General features: G+C 38.1%; 1 protein-coding gene across 12 annotated transcripts in view; it reads left to right on the top strand.

Moving 5' to 3' along the window:
- Window positions 1-21,770, top strand: part of LOC137031142 (nuclear factor 1 B-type-like) — a 102,184-nt gene that overhangs the window by 16,716 nt on the left and 63,698 nt on the right. For 9 of the 12 annotated variants that reach the window (XM_067401819.1, XM_067401818.1, XM_067401816.1 and 6 more), the window contains exon 2: window positions 4,545-5,076. In XM_067401819.1, coding sequence (XP_067257920.1) covers window positions 4,545-5,076 — 532 coding nt within the window. Of the gene's footprint in view, window positions 1-522; window positions 952-4,544; window positions 5,077-21,770 lie in introns of those variants that run through there. The other 3 variants (XM_067401822.1, XM_067401821.1, XM_067401820.1) reach the window with 1 other exon arrangement.

Here is a 21,770-nt window from a genome sequence, read left to right as displayed (position 1 = left end):
AAAGTAGGCTAGTCAAAATAACTTTCTTTATGTTCCCTGATATGATTTGATCATAAGCATCATATTTTGTTTTAATTAAGACACTGTGGACTGTATGAAATGTAATCAAAGTCAAAAGCAAATTAATTCATATTTATATAACTAAAGTAACATATAGCCTAGATGCAAAGAATGGTCATCGTAGGCTATAAGATTCATGCACTTGTTGTTTCTTCATAGTAAACCAGATATTAATGGCCTAAATTGTTTTAATTTTGAGGCTAATTGAAGAAGCCAGCAAAAATCTTTACATGATAGCCTATAGTTTTACATGCCTGCCCAAAGTGCTCATCACATAAAAATGTCATTTGGATAAAAAGTTGGAAAATGCTTAAATCTTTGTCAATGTCACGGAGGTGCAGTCGAGGTGGGCTGGAGATATGGGATATGCGCTTGCTGGAAGAGGAGGAGTATGACTGTGTAATTAAAGGCGAAAAAAAATCTTCAGACTGATTTGTTAGGCTCCAGCAGACTAGAGGGTGTTACCGGCCCATATTATATCAAGTTTGAAAAGCGAACACATGATCAGAAATTAGGCGCCTTCAAGTTTTCTTATATAGGCTATTATTCAAGATTCCTATTTGAAACTCAACTCTCAGATTCCGGTAGCTTTTTACTCAGCGGCGGGTTCATCTCACGCGCTGTAGATGCGTCTAGATTCACTCCGTTTACAATCTTTTGTGCTCTTAAATAGTCTCCGGGATCGTTTAAATGCTAAGTGTGGGATCTCCAGTTGTTCTCTGTTTCCGGATAAGAGCGTGTTTTTTTGAATGAGGATATCAGGTCTTACTCAAACGTGCACGGAGCAGCACGGGCTCTGAAGAATGAAGCGATAATATCAATCATCTGATACCCTTCAGGACTTTGATAACCGCGCGATCTACGATGTATTCGCCGATTTGTCTCACACAGGTATATTATACATTTTTGAATCATCACTGAGTATCTAATTCTTTATGCTTGTTTTGCCTACATTATTTACTGCATGTGCTTTTGATTCATTTTAAAATTGCTGCAGTTGCTATTACGCATTTATTGTACACCTCCCTCTTGTCTTTTTAAAGTTCAATATCGTATTTAAACAACTTCTTCGACGTTGTCTTACAAAAGCCATGTGAGAAAATCGATTCATTTTACTGCAACCTTTAAAACCACTCCTAAAAAAATAAATATTCAAATCAGAACGAAGCCGTTTTTAAATGCATCAAAGAACCTTTTATTCTCTGGTTCTTTAGAAAACCTTCTATGTACTGTTTTTTTTTTTTTTTTTTAAAGTACCCAAACCAATACCTTAATCTGACAAACCTATGGCTGGTACAATAACTTTTTTAATCTTCAGAATTATATAACCAACTTAAGAACCTTGTAGAGAGAAATGGTTAATGATAAGTTGTTTCTTTGAAGACATATAAGAACCTTTCTTTCTTTCTTTCTTTCTTTCTTTCTTTCTTTCTTTCTTTCTTTCTTTCTTTCTTTCTTTCTTTCTTTCTTTCTTTCTTTCTTTCTTTCTTTCTTTCTTTCAAGAGTATAGTCGATGTAAAGTAGCTAGGTAAAAATCCGACGGAGATCCAACTTGATGTAAAGGCTATGTGATACAATGTAGCTCGCTGCGCGCATCAGTCGAAGCTGAAGACGTTTCTTTGAATAATCACTGAATAGACCAGTGTTGACTTAAATCTAATTTTACGTCGTCTGTAAATGTATTTTGTGGTAAAAAACTTGGTTAAACAAGAAAACATTTATGAGGTTAACAAAAGGGAGATGACTTTGAAATCACTTTTTGAGAGCTCACCGTTGTATCTTCACCTTTCTTTGAGAAACCTTGCTTTATTTTGTACTTGGAAGCTTCTCTCACAGAGTGAATTAAGATGAAAACAGTGATAACGTTGATTCAGCGGTTGGACAGAGTCCGCCGGCTTTGGCTGACACAATTTTACTGTTTATATTTTCCTTGGCATCAGGGAGTGATTGACTGAGATATGGTGAGTACAGAGGACCTCGAGTTTGCGCAGCCAACAACCTCGTGCTATACTTTGAACTATTAAAAATAGAAATTCTTTGATTTTTTTTATTTTATTTTATTTTATTTTTATTGTTTGTTCCAGGACATTCCTTAACATTGCGATTTGAAATAAATTTGCATAACAGCTGCTGACAAAAGTTCAATAATGTTTTTATTTTACATTAATTTTAATGTTATGTTGTAGGGATGTGTGATCTTGCAAGGCCTCAGAATTGTATTTATTTAAATTCATTATGGCAAGAATAGTAATGAAAAAGAAAAGTTATCACAGCTTTTTGTGTCATCAAATAGGGCCATTCAATTTATAGCAGAACAAAATTGATTTAATGGAGATTCTTTTTTGCATACTATCAGTATAGTTATTTCGATATTAGAGCATCGTTTTTGTTGTGTGGATTTGTGGACATTATACATTATAGGTTGCATGTAGCTAAAATATAAAAATAATTCAATTGTCTGTCATCGGATTTGTTTGAAAATCAGCACTTTGAATGAACTTGGGTTTTTATACATTCCAGGTCTACACCACATAGTGTGAAAACTCACACTCTTCGGCGAGTTACATTTTTCTTGTGCAACACACACTATTGCACATTGTCGCACGAAGCATTGCACATGCATTCCTAAGTTGTGTAGTTTGTATGGTATTTATACAGTGCTCGAGTGTGGGCTGTGTGTGGGGCTGTCAGAGAAATATAGGCAGTGGTGTGCTGGCTGTGGTTTCCCAAAGAGCTGCCGGCCGCCTGCACACAGAACAATATGTGGTTTAACTCTTCTTCGATCCATTCACTGCAGCCCTTGTTCATTTTTCAGTGTGGCGGTGAAAAAAAAAATACACAGAAGTTTGCAGAGTGTGTGTAAGATGGTCTTTTTCATTGTGTTGAGATTCTCGCACACTTGATCTCATTGTCTTTTTACTTTTTTTTTTCTTAAACCTTCTCATCCATCGATAAGAATTTGCAGTGCTTATTGATATTTTGACTAAAAAAGAACTATAAAAGAATAATTATATTGTGCTGAACAGAAAAATGATAAAGGAAAGCTTCAGAAAGTGCTAGTGTTTATTTTTTATTGTTTGGTGTGTGAAATTCTCCTGCTGTTCTATTTTATGTTTTAAAACATTATTGAAATTGCTTGATAATATTGAATCATTTTCACTCGCTGAGGCGATGACGAGATTATATGTGTGAAAAAAACCCTGAGAAAATGTCAGTGTTCTGTAAAATTGGCACTAAGTTTACTCCGTTTGTAGTGTAAAGCTATATAGCAAGTTGAGGCATATGAAGACAAAAACGCCTTACGCTCAATAAGACAAGTGTGAATTAGCTGTGCCGCTTATTTGCGGAGTCAGGCCGCTTTAGTTTTGGTTTGGCATTTTAATGCCACTCTTACCAAACAGCTCTGAGGCCCAAAGAATGTGAGTTTTCTGCCAAGATGTCGTTTTCGTTGTCCATCTAGATTTGATTTTTGGTGGGCCTTGTAATAATTGTGACACATTAATGCTAACAAATTGATTTCCAAGGACCGCAAACACCTCCTCATAGTCAAGAGTAAAAGCTGTAAGGTGTAAAAAAGGTGTAAAATTGATTCCCTCCCCCACTCCCCGCTTTTCTTCACTCTTCTTTCTGTACTTAAATGCCTTACCTAGTGCTTCTGGCCTTGGGAAGGTTTGTCCTGTCATTTTAGACAAAAGACATGTCCCTATTTGTCTTGCTTTCTTTATAAACTGTGGTTGATAATAATGCCCTCAGCTGTCCTTGTCCAAGGCATTTAAAGACAATCTTTTGGGTTTTCCAGGATTCCAAGAGGTTCTGTGGGGCTCTGTGGTAAGGGCTGTTTCAGGAATGCAGGGCGCTTTGATAAGAGATCTGGAAGTATGGGGGGTGCTTGCTCTCTTGTGCCAACACACGGACCGGTGCTTTGAGCGTGGCTGGAGACGGAGAGCGAGCGAGAGAAGGGGGTAGAGAGAGAGAGAGAGAGAGAGAGAGAGAAGGGTAGTGAAAGATTGGTGATTCTGGAACTGTCTGCTTTACACTGGCACGGCGCGGGCAGACGCGGTAAACAGTGGCATCCTTTTTCTGCGTGCCTCCGACACCTGCAGGCAGGCCAGCACTGCCTGTCGCAGTGGAAATGGTAGATGAATGTTTCATGTTGATGCTTTAAAATCTCATTTTAAATAACTTTAGTGTTTAAAAGTTCTCTAAAAGCAGGAAACTGAAGACTAGAGTTGTTAGAAAAGTATATTTGTAACTGTAACTCTGTTATTCTCTTATGTAATTGTTTTTTTCTGGACCATTAAATGGTCATTTGTATAACTTTATCTACTTTTGGGTCTTATAAATAGTTTTTATCTGCAGTGTTTCTAAACAGCCTTATTTTTTTGGCTGCATGGGCTCTTGGCTAATTCAGACGAGAATCCATGCCAAAAGGTCACTTCTGCTCCTGCTCAATTTTTCTCCTTTTCCGCTCTCTCTCTTCTCAGGATGAGTTTCATCCCTTCATCGAGGCTCTGCTCCCTCATGTCCGTGCCATAGCCTACACCTGGTTCAACCTGCAGGCAAGAAAGCGCAAGTACTTTAAGAAGCACGAAAAGCGGATGTCCAAGGACGAGGAACGGGCCGTGAAAGACGAGCTTCTCAGCGAGAAGCCTGAAATCAAGCAGAAGTGGGCGTCTCGTCTCCTGGCCAAGCTGCGCAAGGACATCCGGCAGGAGTACCGAGAGGACTTTGTGCTCAGCGTAACGGGCAAAAAGCACCCGTGCTGTGTTCTCTCCAACCCCGACCAGAAGGGCAAGATCCGCCGAATCGACTGCCTGAGGCAGGCTGATAAAGTGTGGCGGCTGGACCTGGTGATGGTCATCCTGTTCAAAGGTATTCCGCTGGAGAGCACAGATGGGGAGCGGCTGGTCAAGTCCCCGCACTGCACCAACCCGGCACTTTGCGTCCAGCCCCACCACATCACTGTTTCTGTGAAAGAGCTGGACTTGTTTCTGGCATACTATGTCCAGGACCAAGGTAAGTGCAAGGGGAGGTTGGGAAATAACATTTCTTGACTTGATTTACATGTGCTGCTTTAACTACCATTTTACTACTACTTTAACTACTATTTCCAGTTGTTATGTATATAAGAATAAGGACATACATATCTTGTTTTACATGCAAAGAAAGTTTCAAACTGATCTATTTTGGTACATTTAAATAGTATTAAAATTATTTATATTTTTAACATATTTTACATTTTACAGATTAGTTGGCATATAAAAAGAGAACGAGTGACAAAAGTTTTTTGCACACGGTGGAATTGCATGCATTTGTAAAAATGAGCTAGCTTAGACAGAATTCTCAAGCAGCACTTTTTTATGACCAGGTTAGTATCAGAATACAAGACAAAATTTACATCAGAAATAAAATACTATAAAGTATAAAAACATACAAGTACTCCTTATTATACAAATACATGCAAAATATGTATTAAATAATGAGAATAAGTGCACAATTACACACTAACATTCTATTATAATTCTATTTTTTCTGGCTAGATCTGTTCTGGTATTTTTCAGTTATTTTAACAGTTATTTGTGCTAGTTTATTTTAGCAAAGTAAAGGAAAAAGGTCTTTACTCTTCTGTACACATAAGTACCTTCACATTTATTCATTTAACATGTCCTTTTATTCAAAATTACTTAAAAATAAGGAAGACTACAACATAAACTATTCCTTTTATTTCCATTTTAAGTTTTCTGTTTGATGTATTCATTTGGACATCATCCATATTTTCCAGGGAGCAACAATTCAATTATTTATAAGAATCATTACACAACAAAAATAATTTTAACATCATAGAAGTGTTGCTTTTGTGAGTATGTAAATGTTTTCATTATCGTCAGGCATGGCACCTCCATTTTGTGAAACTGAAGTGCCAGGGTAAGCAGAAGGCAGAGCGGAGGGACAATAATGGTTGCCACTGGCACCATGGTTGGCATCAGAATCTCTTTTGTGTCTTTGTAAGATGGCGTGCATTCGCCTGTTGGCACTCACACGACAGCCTAAATCTCTTGTATACTGCTCTGAATTGACCTTAGTCTCCACTCTTATTTACAAATAACATGTTTAACATTTGTATATAAGAAATTTGTATATAAATTCTAAAAGGTATTTTATGTATTTTCAAAATCTTGAACTGTTTTTTTAGCATAATCGTAGTGGCTGACTCGTGCTATAAATGTTACTCACTAAAGATATTTCTGACCTTTCTATAATTTGAAAAAAAGAAGAGTATGGAAGAAACTACTGAAGTAAATAAGTGTCAGTAAATGAATATTGGGTTCTCTACTAAGTACTTACCGTGGCAGTGCGGTGTGTTTTGCCTTTAGTATCCAGTGCCCATCTCTAGACAATGCCCTCACATTATGCCAGTGCACCCAAGGCGGCCATTTTGTTAGCGTTGTGCCAGGAGAGTGGTAGGAAGAGTGCCAGTGACTGAGGATGGCCGTTGATATGAAACCCTCTTTGTCTGCTTACTGCATGCCTTTGATTCGTTAGTTGGCATCCGCAATGCAGTGGGCATGGAGGAAAGTTTCCTGACGGCGGTGGAATGGCAGTTGACATTATTCACTTTTATAAAATCCAGCTAAATAAAACCGAATGTAAAGCAAAAGGAAATCTTTACCCACATCATAAGGAAATTGTGGTTGTGGTCTGTGGCTGTGAACTGAAAAAAGTAAATCGTGTTCAGTGCTCAGCTGATTTTGATGTCCGTATGCCAGCGAAGGGTCCTTTGTAAAGGGACTGAAAACCATTACTGCTTTTGTTCTATTTATTTCATAGAACGTTTGACTTTTTTCACAGTATAATTGTAAGTGTTGTGTGTGTACTCTTTGTAATTCATCTCATGGTCTGGTTTAAATTTAAAGGTGTTTTAACCGCTATCCGCAGCACCTGGCATCCATAGGGGCATCAAACGGTTTGCCACGGGTTTATGGATGAAAGCTTAGCAGACTCGCCGGTGTTTGCGATAGCAGCTTAGTAAATGCCCAGCTCAATGCCCATTGAAAAGGTGGCGAAGAGGACAGGAATGAGGGGCGGCAAGCTTGTTTGTGGGCATGGTGCCATGCCCTGCCTCTGCACTTCACCAAGTCTGGCCATGTCATTTGTGCCGGTTTCTGTGCCTGTGCATGCGCTGTTCAGCTCCATTCTCTCGTAAAATGATTAGAACCTTAACAAGATCACAGTTATTCTTTATTGAAAATGTTTAAACAGAATTCAGAGCACCACTTTTGAACAATCAGATTTCCAGCAAATGAGAAAACAAAAGACAATATACTTTTTTGTGTTTTGCTTTATGTGATTAACTAATTTCTGTTTTTGTAGTCTTTATTTAGTACTTTCTTCTTATATATTTTTCAAATAAATAATATTATCCATGCTTTGAAACTTTTCAGCTAAAGTTGCTTGTACTGTTCCAGCTATTGCAACTCAGCTATTTCAGCTATTGCAACTCTAATTCCCTACAAGTCAAGTCTGTACATGTGAAGTGATGCTCATTTCACTTTAGAACTCATAAATCATGACTTGCCAGGCTCTTTTCAGACAAGGGAAGTATGCTAATAATTTTTATTGTCTGATGATTGATAACATGTGTTTCATTAATGTACCTTTGTTTTTTGCATCTGCTGCATTTTATTCTCTGAGGAAAAATGTTGGTATAGGCTTTTTATACTAGAACAGTGACTAAGCAGAAATGGATTTGAAAAGAAACCAGCCGGTTTATATCAAACAGGCATTTTTCATTTGAACCCAAGATATTTATTTTCCATCACATTCTGGAATATGTTCACAACCTTTATCTCAGTGTTTACATTATCCTAAACATATGACATTATTTTTCAAATAAACACGAAACCTCAAAAATGCTAGTGAAAATGAAGTGCCGGTTCAAGCCTTTCATAAATATTTACATTTATTTGGCAGTTGGTTTGTTTCAACCTAGCTGTCCTTTTGTAAAGCTAAATAATTAAAGAAAATGAATGAACAATTAATAAGTCAATTTCAACCTCAAACGCCATCAATAAACTGTCATGTTTTGTGCAGCCACAATCAGCATTACTCAACAACTAGAAGGAGTTACACAATCGCGAGAGCTCAAGGTATCAGTAACAATGTGAAGGTGTCATGATTTCCTGCCCAGACTCCGTAATGTTTATTTTGGTACCCTGTAAAGTAGCCAGTGTTTTATTGGCCGCTTTTCTGGTGTCGGATGGATTATTTCTCATTTGTTCTAGTATGTTAAAGAGGTCTGTTTTATGACTGCAGGACTTAGCTTTTGCCCCCGGTGTCAAGACCTCGCTAAAGATGTGGAAGGTGTCATGTGAAGTTTAATTGAGCACAACAGATCTTTGAAAACAAGGTGGCGACCTGTGGCGCGTGGGGGCAGGCCAGGGGGTCGTTTCGGGGGGCACCTGGACCCCCAGCTGACTCATGACCTCTGGATGTCTGGGTCAGCGGAGCGGTTGCCAACTCCTTCAGAAGAGCTGGTCATTCATCAAACTCCCTCTCTTAACTTGCCAAAACCCCCAACACACAAATACACACACACGCACACACTGAGTTCCCTATTGGGCCTTTATTAGCCGTGTGTGTGTGTGCTCTGTAGAGGAGCTGTTTGCGGCTAGTTTTCCAGCTGACTGGGTATACGGCAGGGTCAGGACTAGCCAGCGTGACCTAGAGGTCATCACCCCTGTCAGTGACTAAGTATAGCTTGTGGTTTCTCCACTTTCAATTTTGTTCTTCCTGTCTGTCTCCTCCTATCTAATTCACTTTGTCTCTGATGTCCACATACATGGAAAGTTAGACCAGAAGTATTTTTGAAACCACCGTGTGATTGTTCTTCCTGATTAAAGGCACTAGAGAAAACTACGATGGAGCGATGGACAGATTGTGTCATTTTATTGTATAAGCGCAAGAGGTATTTTAGGGTTATGGAAAGATTTGAAATAAAGCCGAAATACTGCAGATTGGATTCGGGTGCATTGCTCAACCAGTGTTGTCCAATTCCTGATAAAAAAAAAAAAAATGATGACCTTATGAGTTCTTTTTTTATTGAATCAAGCACCTACAGTTTACATCTAACTGTGAGACTTAAATCCATACACACTGACTGGTTTATCATATGACAACGTAGTTAAAGGTGGACATCATGAGTAATATTTTATTAAGAATTAATTTAAAAAATAATTTACCACACTTTTGCTTGTTTAGTACTGTTATAGTTGAGGCCTGTTATTGGCTTGTATTTATGCCATCTCTAAATAAACTCTTAATCGTCTGTGTAAATGCACCTTTTGTGAGAATATTATAGATATATTCTCAGGCAAATTATTCACAATTTGACAGTGGAAATTAATCATTAATACAATTAACTGGGACCATTAAATTCATTATGATTACCATCCCTATTTTCAACTTTTGTTTTCTATACGCAGCTCTTCATTTCTAAACCCTTGCGATTTTTCCTTTACGTCCATGGGATGCATCATCCCCATTGGCAGTGTTCACTGACACAATATAGTGTGCTGTAATAATGAGAATTAAAAGGACAGCTGGCTGGGACAAAACACACACACACACAAATCCATTGACAATTTGGGACCATACCCAAAACTTGAAGGAAAACCGATGCGGAACTACAAGTGTATGGAATGCAACAGGGCCACAGCATTTGTTTTTGTTTAGTCATTTATTTATTTATTTGTTAATTGTTTCCAGCGAGCCCTTGTGGCGGCAGAGTTTGTCCTTTGGAGAGAGACAAAAAGTGTTCAGCACATCCACTTGATGGCCCGCAGCTACTGACTCGCTCCCAAAAATCAGTACAGATGGTTCATTTTTCCGCTCCCTCTTTTTCTCTCCCTTGCTCTCGGTTTCTCCTCTGAACCACGCATTTGTTGGTGCTTTGCTTTCAAAAAAGAACTATAACGCACGACTTGGTTTCAGTTGTGGAAATGAAAGGCAATAGCTTCTGTTTGATGTTTTAGTACACTGGTGTACCGCCACATTAAACATAAAGAGGGAAGGAGGGGGGCGGCGGAGGAGCAGTGAAAGGATTTGCCACTACGACTTCAATCCAGACGATAATCTTAGTGGCCTGTGGGTGTTGTGAGTGCTTTTCTGCTGAGTTTCCTTCGATTAAAGAGTCTGATTGACTAAAACACACATTCAAACATTTCTTTACATCTCTGTTTATTTTTGCTCAAGAAATCCATATTAAAAGGCAGATTAATCAGTTTTTATTCCAGAAACACCCTTTGCTTTAGCTACTAGTGCATTTCAAAGTATTTAAGCTGCAAATTTATGGTGGCATAGTAGAGCAGTTTGTGCAAGCTGTTAAATACCAGAGCAGAGATAGGCAGGCATATGCTGGCCTTATTTAACCTCCACCATCCATTTGGTTTTCTGTGGAGGAACTTGATCCCCTTCTACTCCAAGCAGCCCAATGGTACAAGGCCATCTGATCGCATCCCACTGGATGAGTTTATGATGCATGTATAATAGGAATGTCACTGGAAAACATTCGGATCCACCGCGATAGTGCGGACAAATCTGCTGTACAAATCTACAGATGCGTCTATGATCTCTGAGCTGGAGCGGAGAGGGGGATGAGGTCGCTGTGCGTTTGTGCTGAGCATGCAGTAAGGTCTCTGAAGCTGAGGCTGCAGTACTGATTAGTATTCTGCATGGCCCACGGCGACTAGCTCACGCAAAAGCCATAACCTATCGAACACATTCCCTTAGTCTAATCCATTTAGAGCTCCCTCCAGCTCTCTGGCCTCGCTTATTGATTCGCTCCCGCCCCTCTCTGTCCTCAGTCTCTCCTCTTAGCCCCGCTGTTGGTTCAATTCAGTGGTGTACTGTTACTCCACATGCTGCCGCAAAGGAAATCTCCCCCACCCTTTCATTTGTTCTCTCTCGCTCTCTCCTTTCTGTCGTGCTGTCTTACATTCTGCACTTTGTTTCTCTTCTACCTTGTTGCCTGTTGCCTGTTGCTTCTTTCTTGCTATTGTTTCTTTTTTCTTGTTCTTTTGTTTTTTTTTTTCGAGTTAGAAAGAGTCTCCTTTTTTGTTCTTTCTCATTTGTGAAGAAAAATCTGAAAAAAAAAACTCTCAAGAAGAAATCTTATTATTTTCTTTTAGATTTGTTCTTGAGTCCTTAGCTTTTCTTTCTTTCTTTCTTTCTTTCTTTCTTTCTTTCTTTCTTTCTTTCTTTCTTTCTTTCTTTCTTTCTTTCTTTCTTTCTTTCTTTCTTTCTTTCTTTCTTTCTTTCTTTCTTTCTTTCTTTCTTTCTTTCTTTCTTTCTTTCTTTCTTCCATTGCTTCTACACCGCACAATTTCCCTCTAAGGTGCCGCATTCAAGATTTTATAAACAGGCCTCATGAGTTTATGTATGTGTTGGAGAGTGTTTGTGTACGCTATCTCCGGGACTCTTTGTTGACTGAATACCCTCAGGCTCAAGCACACTATAACCTCCCTCGCCTTCTTTCACAGACTGTAATGTGTACATAAATCTTTGTGGTTACGAGGAGTGTGGAAGGGTCTGTGCTGCAGTGTGGGTGCTGCTTCACCCCGTGTTTGAGTGGGTGTCTGAGTGTGTGGTCGGGAGAAGGGATATTCCCTTTGGAATGTTTTATCAAAAGTGGTGGAAACGCAGCCTATCACGAATGTTGACTTAAATGCCAGAGTCTACTATTGTGAAAAAATGGGAAAGTATGTTGGAAAATGAACTCTCTTTTCAGGGGTCACAGACTTTCCTGCTTTGCCTCTTGGCTTTTTGTTTTTTTTTCTAAAGACTTATCTTGTGTTACTCAAAGCTGCTTCCACACAACCCCACGTCATTGGTGCAGACGGAGGCTTTGTGAGAGCCCCGAATGCATTGGTGATCCCTGGGGCCCTCTTGACAAGAGGACCAGCACCGACCTCTCCTTCCCTCCAAATGAAGACGGATGGCCCCATCCTCCCTTACTGTATCTCACTGTATGGGGTGTCTGGGTCTTTCCTCCCAGACTGGACCAGCACCACCCCATAATGGCCTCTTCTCCCTTTTGCCATCAAACAAACATTCTAATCATGCAGCTGCACCAATGGAGATCATCCAGAGGAAAGCAGACAAAAGGGGGGCTTAGGGTTAAGGTAGCAGAGAAACCCATATTGAGACCTGGGGAGCTGAAGAGGGCACAAGACAGACGTGAAGAGAGAGAGAGAGTCTGGATTCCTCCATGGTGGGACAGTCAGCGTCTTTCACATCTCTACGCTGATGGGCGTCCTTCATTAGGGGGACGGGCCCGATGAATAGCTGCCAGAGAAGGCCAGAGACAATCGAGGAGGTTGCCATGGGAGACAGTGACTTCTCCCCCCTCGGCCCACAGTTAAAGTCTTTTCAAGGCAGACAGGATTCAGAGTGATGGCCGTCTCTTCTTTTGTGTTGTCTGGTACAGTACCCCCCACCGCTGAGACAGACAACCCAGAGGTAACAGTGTGGAAGGATTGGGAAGCAACAATGGGGTCAAGTCTGTCAAAAAGATGACCCCCAAGATGTAAAACACATTATGAGTGACTTTGTATGGGGTTAAAAGTTGCTCCAGAAGCATTACACATAGTGCAACATGTCACACACTTTTTATCTGCCTTAACTTTTCCTTTAAAGCATTTTGTCTAGTCTTAACACTGATTAGTTGTATAGTGGAATCTGCTTCTTAATCAGTGCTAGGTGTTTTAATGCAAGCCAAGGAAAGTTAAGTCACCTTCTTGTGCCTGAGAGGGCAATGTTCATCAGTCAGACTTACACTATAAAAGTAATGGAAAAACAGTCACGCCTACCTTTAGAATTACTTTACTATTCAATGAAGCATATTGCAGCCAGAATGACGATAAACAGGTGATATATATAAAAAAAAAAACTACATATACTTACTTTGAAGAAGAGACACAAGCTATAGATAAAGTCCAGAACAACAATCTTACCAACAACCTTACCAAAAAAAAAAAAAAAAAAACCTTAGCAACTGTTTGGAAATAAGTTTTACACTGAAAAGCACCATTTGGATAATGTAAAAATCTTATTAAGTACACTTCTCTCCAGGTCTGCAATTAGTTCTGGTCCCTCAAGTATAGCCACACAAGTGCTAGTTCTCTGTAGCTGAGCGCCCAGTGGATCCTGTATGGACATCCTGTGAGGTGGGTCAACATAAAAACTAACCCGCGGTAATCATGGGAACGACAGATGTCAAAACATACTTCTCCAATCGCTTTCCCCCAGTGATAATAGCATCCTGTTTTCACACGGCTTCATTGTATAAGGGCAGATTTCAGTAAAAAAAAAAGAGAAAGAAAAAAGAAAGAGCAGGAGAGAACAAGAGGAGTGAGTTCAATTAGTTTAGTTATAGTTGATAGCCTTGATAGTACAGAGAATGAAGTTGTCTGAGTTAGAAAATTAGTTAGTGACTTCAGGTACTACAAGGACTATTTCTGAGTCCTGTTTACACAGGTTTGGGAGTTACCAGTTTCATTCATTTTACTAGTAATCCACCCACAGAGCAAATATTCACCACACTTTATTGTTATTCTAAGACATATATAGATATATATTCTTAAGAGTCGTATTAAGTTAGTGATTCTGGGTGACACTTTATTACATGGTTTGTGATAAAAGAAAATTAAAAATAAAAGACACTAAAGTGTATTGGTGTTTACATGGTACCACTATTTCAAAAGTCAAAACGAATACCAGTGTGATTTCACAATTCTCGGTACAAGTTCGATTCCACTACAAAACTAATATGTCAAACATATTCTTTTATTTTAAAGATTAAATATTACAGATTAAATGAGAACAATGGAATTTAGCTTTCCTGGTAGTACTCAATGAAATATAAAAATTATTTCAGGTTTCTCAAGTCATGTAAACAGTCAATAATGTAGAGCAAAGCAATAAATTAAGAGAAATTAGTGACTTTCGATATTTTAATTGTAGAAAGACTTTTATCATTCCATCATTTATCTTGGTATAAAAGTCTTTGACTTGCTGCTATTTTTGACATCCCCAGTGTGTATCCACCTGTCACTGATAGTGAACTTGTTGCTGCTTTCAGCTCTTCATTTCTGAAGAAGTCTGTTCCTGTAATTTGCCCTATCCGGTGACAGTTCAGGGCCGAGGGTTCTGGGAAGTTGGTGTGTTAAACGCAGAGCGCTGCGGAACTAGCAGTTGGGCGGCGGTGATTAAACGCACTCTGCCGGTAACGGGGCCGCTAATGAATACAGGGCTTTAACGGCTACGTATGTGCCTCATTATGAGAGCCTGCACTGAAAGGATATACGCATTGGCTCCGGATTACTGGAATTTTTCTCAAATTGGCCTGCCTTTCTGCTGGCCCAGGAATCTAGCTGCTGTTTTTTCCCTCTCTCTCCTTCTCCCCCGATGTGCCTCTCTGACTTTTGTAGAACATGCACCCACCCACACACACACACATGCAGAAACACACACGCTCGCCCACACTTCAGTTCCTGAAGCCTGCATTTAGACAAAATCAGGCATACAGCTTTGATAACCGCAGCTCTGCCATGGCATTTCTCAGTACTGCCAGTATATTTTTGTGTGCAAGCACTTCAGATTTGGGTCCCGAGTTCAGCCGTGGAAGTTTGTAATTAAGGATGTTACATGTGCATAGGCCCTGAACCCACAGTACATTTATGCTTTTTTCCCAAAATAATAATGTAATTATGCGGTCCAATAAAGTTTTCTGTGACAGAGAAAGCATACTTACTACAGCTGTGCTTGGTCAAAAGCTTACACATTGCATTTTTACTTTTCACCCATTTCAGTGTGTGGCAACGTATGATCAATTAAAAATGAACAGATTGTGGTGACGTAATTGGCTGTGACGAAAAGGCGTGCAGGAAGGGGACACTTTATAGGTCAAAGTAGGCTTTTCTTTTTGATTACTGGGTTGGAAACTAGTCCTGGCTTCACTTTTCCCATAGTTTTGTGATACCTGCTTGACCACATTTCCCCCTAAACCTGAAAACATCCCAATCCATAACTGCCAGCTGGAATTTCCTCCAGCTCATTCCTTTGCCATAAGTGGGGCTGCATTACAATGTTTTGTAGTGTCTTTTCCGAGCACCAGAACAATGCACTGAACTTTTAATTCTGCGTTAAGAAGGATTAGAGGAAAGTTGACCATTGTTCTCCAGAGAGGATGTATCATATTTAGCCTTTCCCTTACATTGACAAATGCAGGATTGCTAAACTTTAATTTCTAAATAGCGCATGTTTGTGTGCGATAAAGGGAGATTATTCATGTGAATTATAACACAAGCACGCATCTCATGTCTGTTCAGTCAGGGTCAGGTAAACCCCATCTAGCCTAATTAATCAGAATGTCCCTTCGATCAGTTCAGGTAAATTGATTATTAAAATATGTAGTTTTACACAGTCTAAGTTAAAACTAAAACTCACATTGATTTGCTCAAGAGAGAAGCTCAAATAAGGAAATCTTTTAAGAAAACCAAGCAATAAAGAGTAAAACAACAAACGTCTTTCAAGGACAGTGATGTGTTTTGGTATCGAAAAATCTTCATGAGCTAATGCTGAAGTTTTGGGCAGTGAACTAGAGAGAAGCCAGGACTCTTATGGCTTGAACCAAAACCCACCATGTGTGTCTTGTTAAGGGCAGTTATGACAAATGGCAGCAGCTGTACAAACTAATCTCTCTGTAGCTTTCACACATGGCATTCAATTAACAATGGGCCACTGTCAGACTGTAATCCACAGCTCGCCAACCTGCCCCTACTCCCGCTGGCCTAGCAAACCTCCGCCATGTGTATGTGTGCGAGTGTGGAGAAATGTCTTAAAGTGCTTGATGTGTTTTTATTGAGCTGACGTTAGCTTGGCGGCACCAGGTCAATCAAATCTGGTTTTGTGTAGGTCAATATGAGTGTGCTTTTGTGCATATAGCATTAGGACATGTACAGTGTTCATGAATAGAAATAGTTAAGGTATTTAGGTCACTATATATGTAGCCAAAAGACGCTTGTGCATGCACGCACACTTACACAGCTGCTGGAGCTAGCTTGTGTGTACGTGTGGCGGGAAGTGGCTTGTCAGGGGCTACATTCCCACTGGGTTTGTAATGATGAAGTGTATGTTGCAGTGGTCACTGTTGGCTCAACTCAAATGAATACAAACCCTTCAAGACACCCTTACATGTCTTACCATTCCACAATCAGGAAGAACAATCCATACAGATAAGCAAAAATTCATCCAAGATGGCATGAATTTTATACATATACATATGCTTAATTTAATGCCAAAAAATAAGTGACAGTTGTATCTAATGAAAATAGACTATTGTTGTTAAATATTTATGTACAGTACTGTGCTCTGTATTATAGTACAGAGTTGTTAGCTTAGCAACATGCTAAAGCCAAACTCTATTGAAATCAGCTGTGCATTTTTGTGGTGTTACGGAGTTCAACTAGGGATCCGTGAAGGTCCTGAAGGGGTTTGTGGACAGATACATTGGACATGGGATTTTCTTTAAAATATGTCCTTTATATTTATTTTAATTGTGGTACATTAATGATCTGAAAAGCGTTATAGGAGGCATATTTGTTAAAGTTACTAATGATGTTTTCTTTTAGGCTCACTACTGTAAAATCTAGATTAGGGGTCCGTTTCAGTTGTGATGCTCCCTTAGAAGTAAGCAAGGCAGCTGAGTTTGCTATATGTGTTGGAATTGAGCCATTTGGAAACTGTAGAGTTAGAGGGTCTCAGTTTTGTTGAGACCTTTGAGTTGGACAGTCATGCATGGAAAGTTGGTAAGAAGATTATTGTGGCATTACATATGGAATAGAAAATGAATGACAGACTGCTATAAGGAAAAGGTGTTCCACTATACCAGGCTTGAAATGGCTGAGTAGTACCAGAACGCATGAATGAAAAAATGAATGAGAAAAAGGGTTGACTCTTTTTTTTTTTTTTTTTCTATGCTGAATCCAAGAATAATTAAGCTCAGTCCCTCTGGCTGCGGACAAAGCCATAGAGTTATTGAAGAGAGAGAGAAGGTTTGTAAGAGTGTGGGGGAGTTCTAACCAGCACTGGCAAGAGTAGTGACCAGCCCCATGCTACACACACACATACAGTACAGGATTCATTCTTAGAGATCTTTCATTCTAGCTTTCATGTCAAAGCTGTTTTATTCATAAATGACCCTTCATGTTTGTAATCTTTTGTTAAAAGATTAGGATAAACACTGGCCTTATTTGATGAGTAACATTTTAATTTATGGTTCTGTGGTTATGCACATTGCGCTTTATAAGACAACTTCCTAGTTAAATGTAACTTAACATTTTCTGCTGCTGTTTCCACAGAACTTCATTAATGGCAGTGACCTAAATTCTTTTAATTTACCTCAGAAATTCCTCAAGTTCCAAGCTCCAATATCACCTCAAACACAAACACATTTAACTCCGTCAGAGATAACTCACATGCATAATGTTTTTCTAAAAAAACATTAAAAAAACAACAACAAGAGAGATATAATCTCACAGTTCTGACTTTTTTTCTCAAATTGTGAGTTTATATCGTGCAGTTATGACTTTATAACATGCAACTGCATGTTTACTCTTGCACAACACACAATTGCAAGTTTACAATTTATATTGTCACATTATATCACATAATTCTGACTTTATAACTCACAATTCTGACTATATCACACAATTCTGACTTTATATCATAATTCTGACTTTATAACTTGCAATTTTGAATATATCACATACTTCTGACTTTATATCACATAATTCTGATTTATAACTTGCAATTCTGACTTTATATCACACAATTCTGACTTTATATCACATACTTCTGACATTATATCACATACTTCTGACTTTATATCACATACTTCTGACTTTATATCACATAATTCTGATTTATAACTTGCAATTCTGACTTTATATCACACAATACTGACTTTATATCACATAATTCTGACACATGCAATTCTGACTTTATATCACACAATTCTGACTTTATATCATAATTCTGACTTTATAACTGGCAATTCTGACTATATCACACAATACTGACTTTATATCACATAATTCTGATTTATAACTTGCAATTCTGACTTTATATCACACAATACTGACTTTATATCACATAATTCTGACACATGCAATTCTGACTTTATATCACACAATTCTGACTTTATATCATAATTCTGACTTTATAACTGGCAATTCTGACTATATCACACAATACTGACTTTATATCACATAATTCTGACTTTATAACTTGCAATTCTTACTTTATATCACACAATACTGACCTTATATCACATAATTCTGACTTTATAACTTGCAATTCTGACTATATCACACAATTCTGACTTAATATCACATACTTCTGACTTTATATCACATACTTCTGACTTTATAACTAACTTGCAATTCTGACTATATCACACAATACTGACTTTATATCACATAATTCTGACTTTATAACTTGCAATTCTGACTTTATATCACACAATTCTGACTTTATATCACATACTTCTGACTTTATATCACATACTTCTGACTTTATATCACATAATTCTGATTTATAACTTGCAATTCTGACTATATCACACAATACTGACTTTATATCACATAATTCTGACTTTATAACTTGCAATTCTGACTTTATATCACACAATTCTGACGTTATATCATAATTCTGACTTTATAACTCGCAATTCTGACTTGATTTCACGCAATTCTGACTTTATAACTCACATTTGTGAGTTTATATCCCGCAATTCTGAGAAAAAAGTCAGAATTATAATATAAACTCGCAAATGCGAGGAAAAAAAGTCAGAATTGTGAGATCGCAATTTCCTTTTTTTTTTTTTTTCATGGGGGGAAAAATCTTCCATAGAACAGCGACGTGCAAGCAGAGAAAATACTATACCAAGCGCAGCAAGCTCACTCTTCGAGATGCCCAAAATATTGGAAGAAAAATATAAATATTGAATCTGGGGTTTATCAGTTTTGGCCTGTTATAATCAGAATAATCAGAAAATAATCAGAATCGGCAATGAAAAATCATGATCGGTGCATCCCTAGTGAAAAGCCCTCATGATGCAGACAATACACATACACACTTCAGTACTTCAGCTGTGTAGAGAATAGACAAGCTGTATCATTACTTCACAAGGCTAGAATCACTGTTGTTGTTACTTAGAGTATTTGAATTCAATTTGATTTATAGAGGATTTAAACAACTAAGTATTCAACTTTTTCATGAAAATTATGCAGCATTATGTGTGTCACACACAGGAAGGACTCTTCAAAATGTGTCATTGATAAAGGAGATGTTTGCTACTTTCACTGACTACAGCTAGTAAGCAACCACTTAGCAACTCCTTAGCAATGCATTAAAGGACACTCAGAACACGTTAGCAACCACATATCACCGCCTTGGAAACCACCTACAATAACCTGTGGTGGCGAATTTTACTCAGGCAAACACCACTCAAACCTTTCACCACTCACACAAGCGTTTTGCTTGTGTTTTGAAAAGTGATCCCATTGAATTGAAGAGAATTGGAGAAGTTGAAGGCTTTGAATAACATTTACACAAGGATCTCCTGGCATCCGTTTTAATTTTATTCACTTTTTCAAGAGAGAATGAAGTTTGCTGGCTTCATTCAGGCGCTAACTTCTGTAGTCCTCAGCATTGGGAGGAATGCTCTCACACTTGTTATTTCTCTCTTTCTCTTATGTTATCTTGTGGGATTTGGACGGTCAGCTTTGCTTAATGCTGCGGTTTGGCTGGAAGCTGGTAAGGCTGGTGCTCTTAAAGGAGGATCTGATCTTAGATGAGCTGATGTGTGAGTGCAGAAAGCAGAACAGCACAGGGCTTTGTGACGACACACACACACACACTCGCTCTTCTCAGTAAGGGATCCGCTGCACCTGCAGATTCACAAAGTACAAAGGGCCACCGCCAATCATTCTGCTACTGTGCTTGTCTGGCATCTCCCAAGGAGATCAGATCACCCTGAAAGAGAATGTGTGTTTGTGTTTGTGTGTGTGTGTGTGTGTGTGTGTGTGTGTGTGTGTGTGTGTGTGTGTGTGTGTGTGTGTGTGTGTGTGTGTGTGTGTGTGTGAAAGGCTGTGTCAGCAGCTACATCACTGCTATATAATAAATCACTCAGGATTTTAAAGCTATCATGGCATTGCTTGTATGTGCAACACACAAAATCTCTTTAAGATCTCAAGCATGATGACAGAGAGTGAGAGTGTGTGTGTATATATATATATATATATATATATATATATATACTTGAGTTCAGGGCAGGACACAGACTGGCATGTAGATGGTGACATGCTCTTAGTCACGCACACCCACTGTGACAACCTCAGTATAATTCACAGTATGTATAGTTATGATTACACAGGCCACTAGACTAATGCCCACCATATAGGGAAAATTACATTTTATAACACTTTGAATAGCATATTATCAGGTTAAATTATTTAATACAATCAGAAGTGTTTCTCTGGGTGGTTGTTAATTTCATAGCTCAGGAATTTTTATACTTAATTGGTTATTTCACCCAAAAATGAAAATTCTATCATTAATTACTCACCCTCATGTCGTTCCACACCTGTAAGACCTTCGTTCATCTTCAGAACACAAATTAAGATATTTTTGATGAAATCCTATAGGTATATGACTCGCTTATAGAAAGCAATTTAATCATCACTTTCAAGGTCCAGAAAGGTACTAAAGACATTGTTAAAATAGTCAACGTGACTACATTGGTTCAACCTTAATGTTATGAAGCAATGAGAATACTTTTTGTGCACAAAAACAAAACAAAAATAACAAATGAAGATGAACGAAGGTCTTACGGGTGCGGAACGATATGAGGGTGAGGGTGATTTTTGGGTGAACTCACCCTTTAATTATGCTTAAGTTTAATTTATGTATTAGCTTGATCTGAGATGTTTGTCCTGAAGTATATATTTTTTGTGTGTTCTGCGATATAGAAATAAAAATAAATGAGACAAATGAGACAATTATTAGTGGTAAACCATATACCGTTAATTCGATAACTGATAAATGAATATTAAAGTTCTGTACTATTTATTCTAAATAAATTATAATACACTATAAAATAATTTGTGAATTTACACATTACAACTTTATAATGCACTATACAGATATGATACTTATTTAGAAATTTCCCAAAGAGTATGTGTAACATGTTATTAAATGGTTTTGTTGTTTATAACAATTACCTTTACGTGTGCATTAGAAGATGACAAAGGTAATCTAAGTGTAAAAATTTGGGAAAAGAGCATGACCAATTAAAAAAATTAAATTTAGTTCGACAACTAAATAGAAAATTTAATATAAATATAAAATAAAAAATGTAATATCAGCCTATAGCTGATATGGTGCATCTCAAACATTTTTTAAATTACTTTGAATATCATGTTCCGATAATTTGGTTTTGTTGTTAAAATGTTTGATTCTATACTGAAATCTTACTTTTGAGTGCAGATATTATCCTGGCAAATCTGAGCTCAGTTTGTGAAATTGTTTATTTATTTATTTAAAGTAGTCAACATTTGAAGCGGATTAAAACTTTCAGCAAAGTTGTCCTA

Source organism: Chanodichthys erythropterus, chromosome 11 (genome assembly GCF_024489055.1).
Source record: "Chanodichthys erythropterus isolate Z2021 chromosome 11, ASM2448905v1, whole genome shotgun sequence".
Classification (NCBI taxonomy): Eukaryota; Metazoa; Chordata; class Actinopteri; order Cypriniformes; family Xenocyprididae; genus Chanodichthys; species Chanodichthys erythropterus.
The sequence above is the reverse complement of the archived record's forward strand: the minus strand, read 5'-3'. Positions and strand labels throughout refer to the sequence as shown.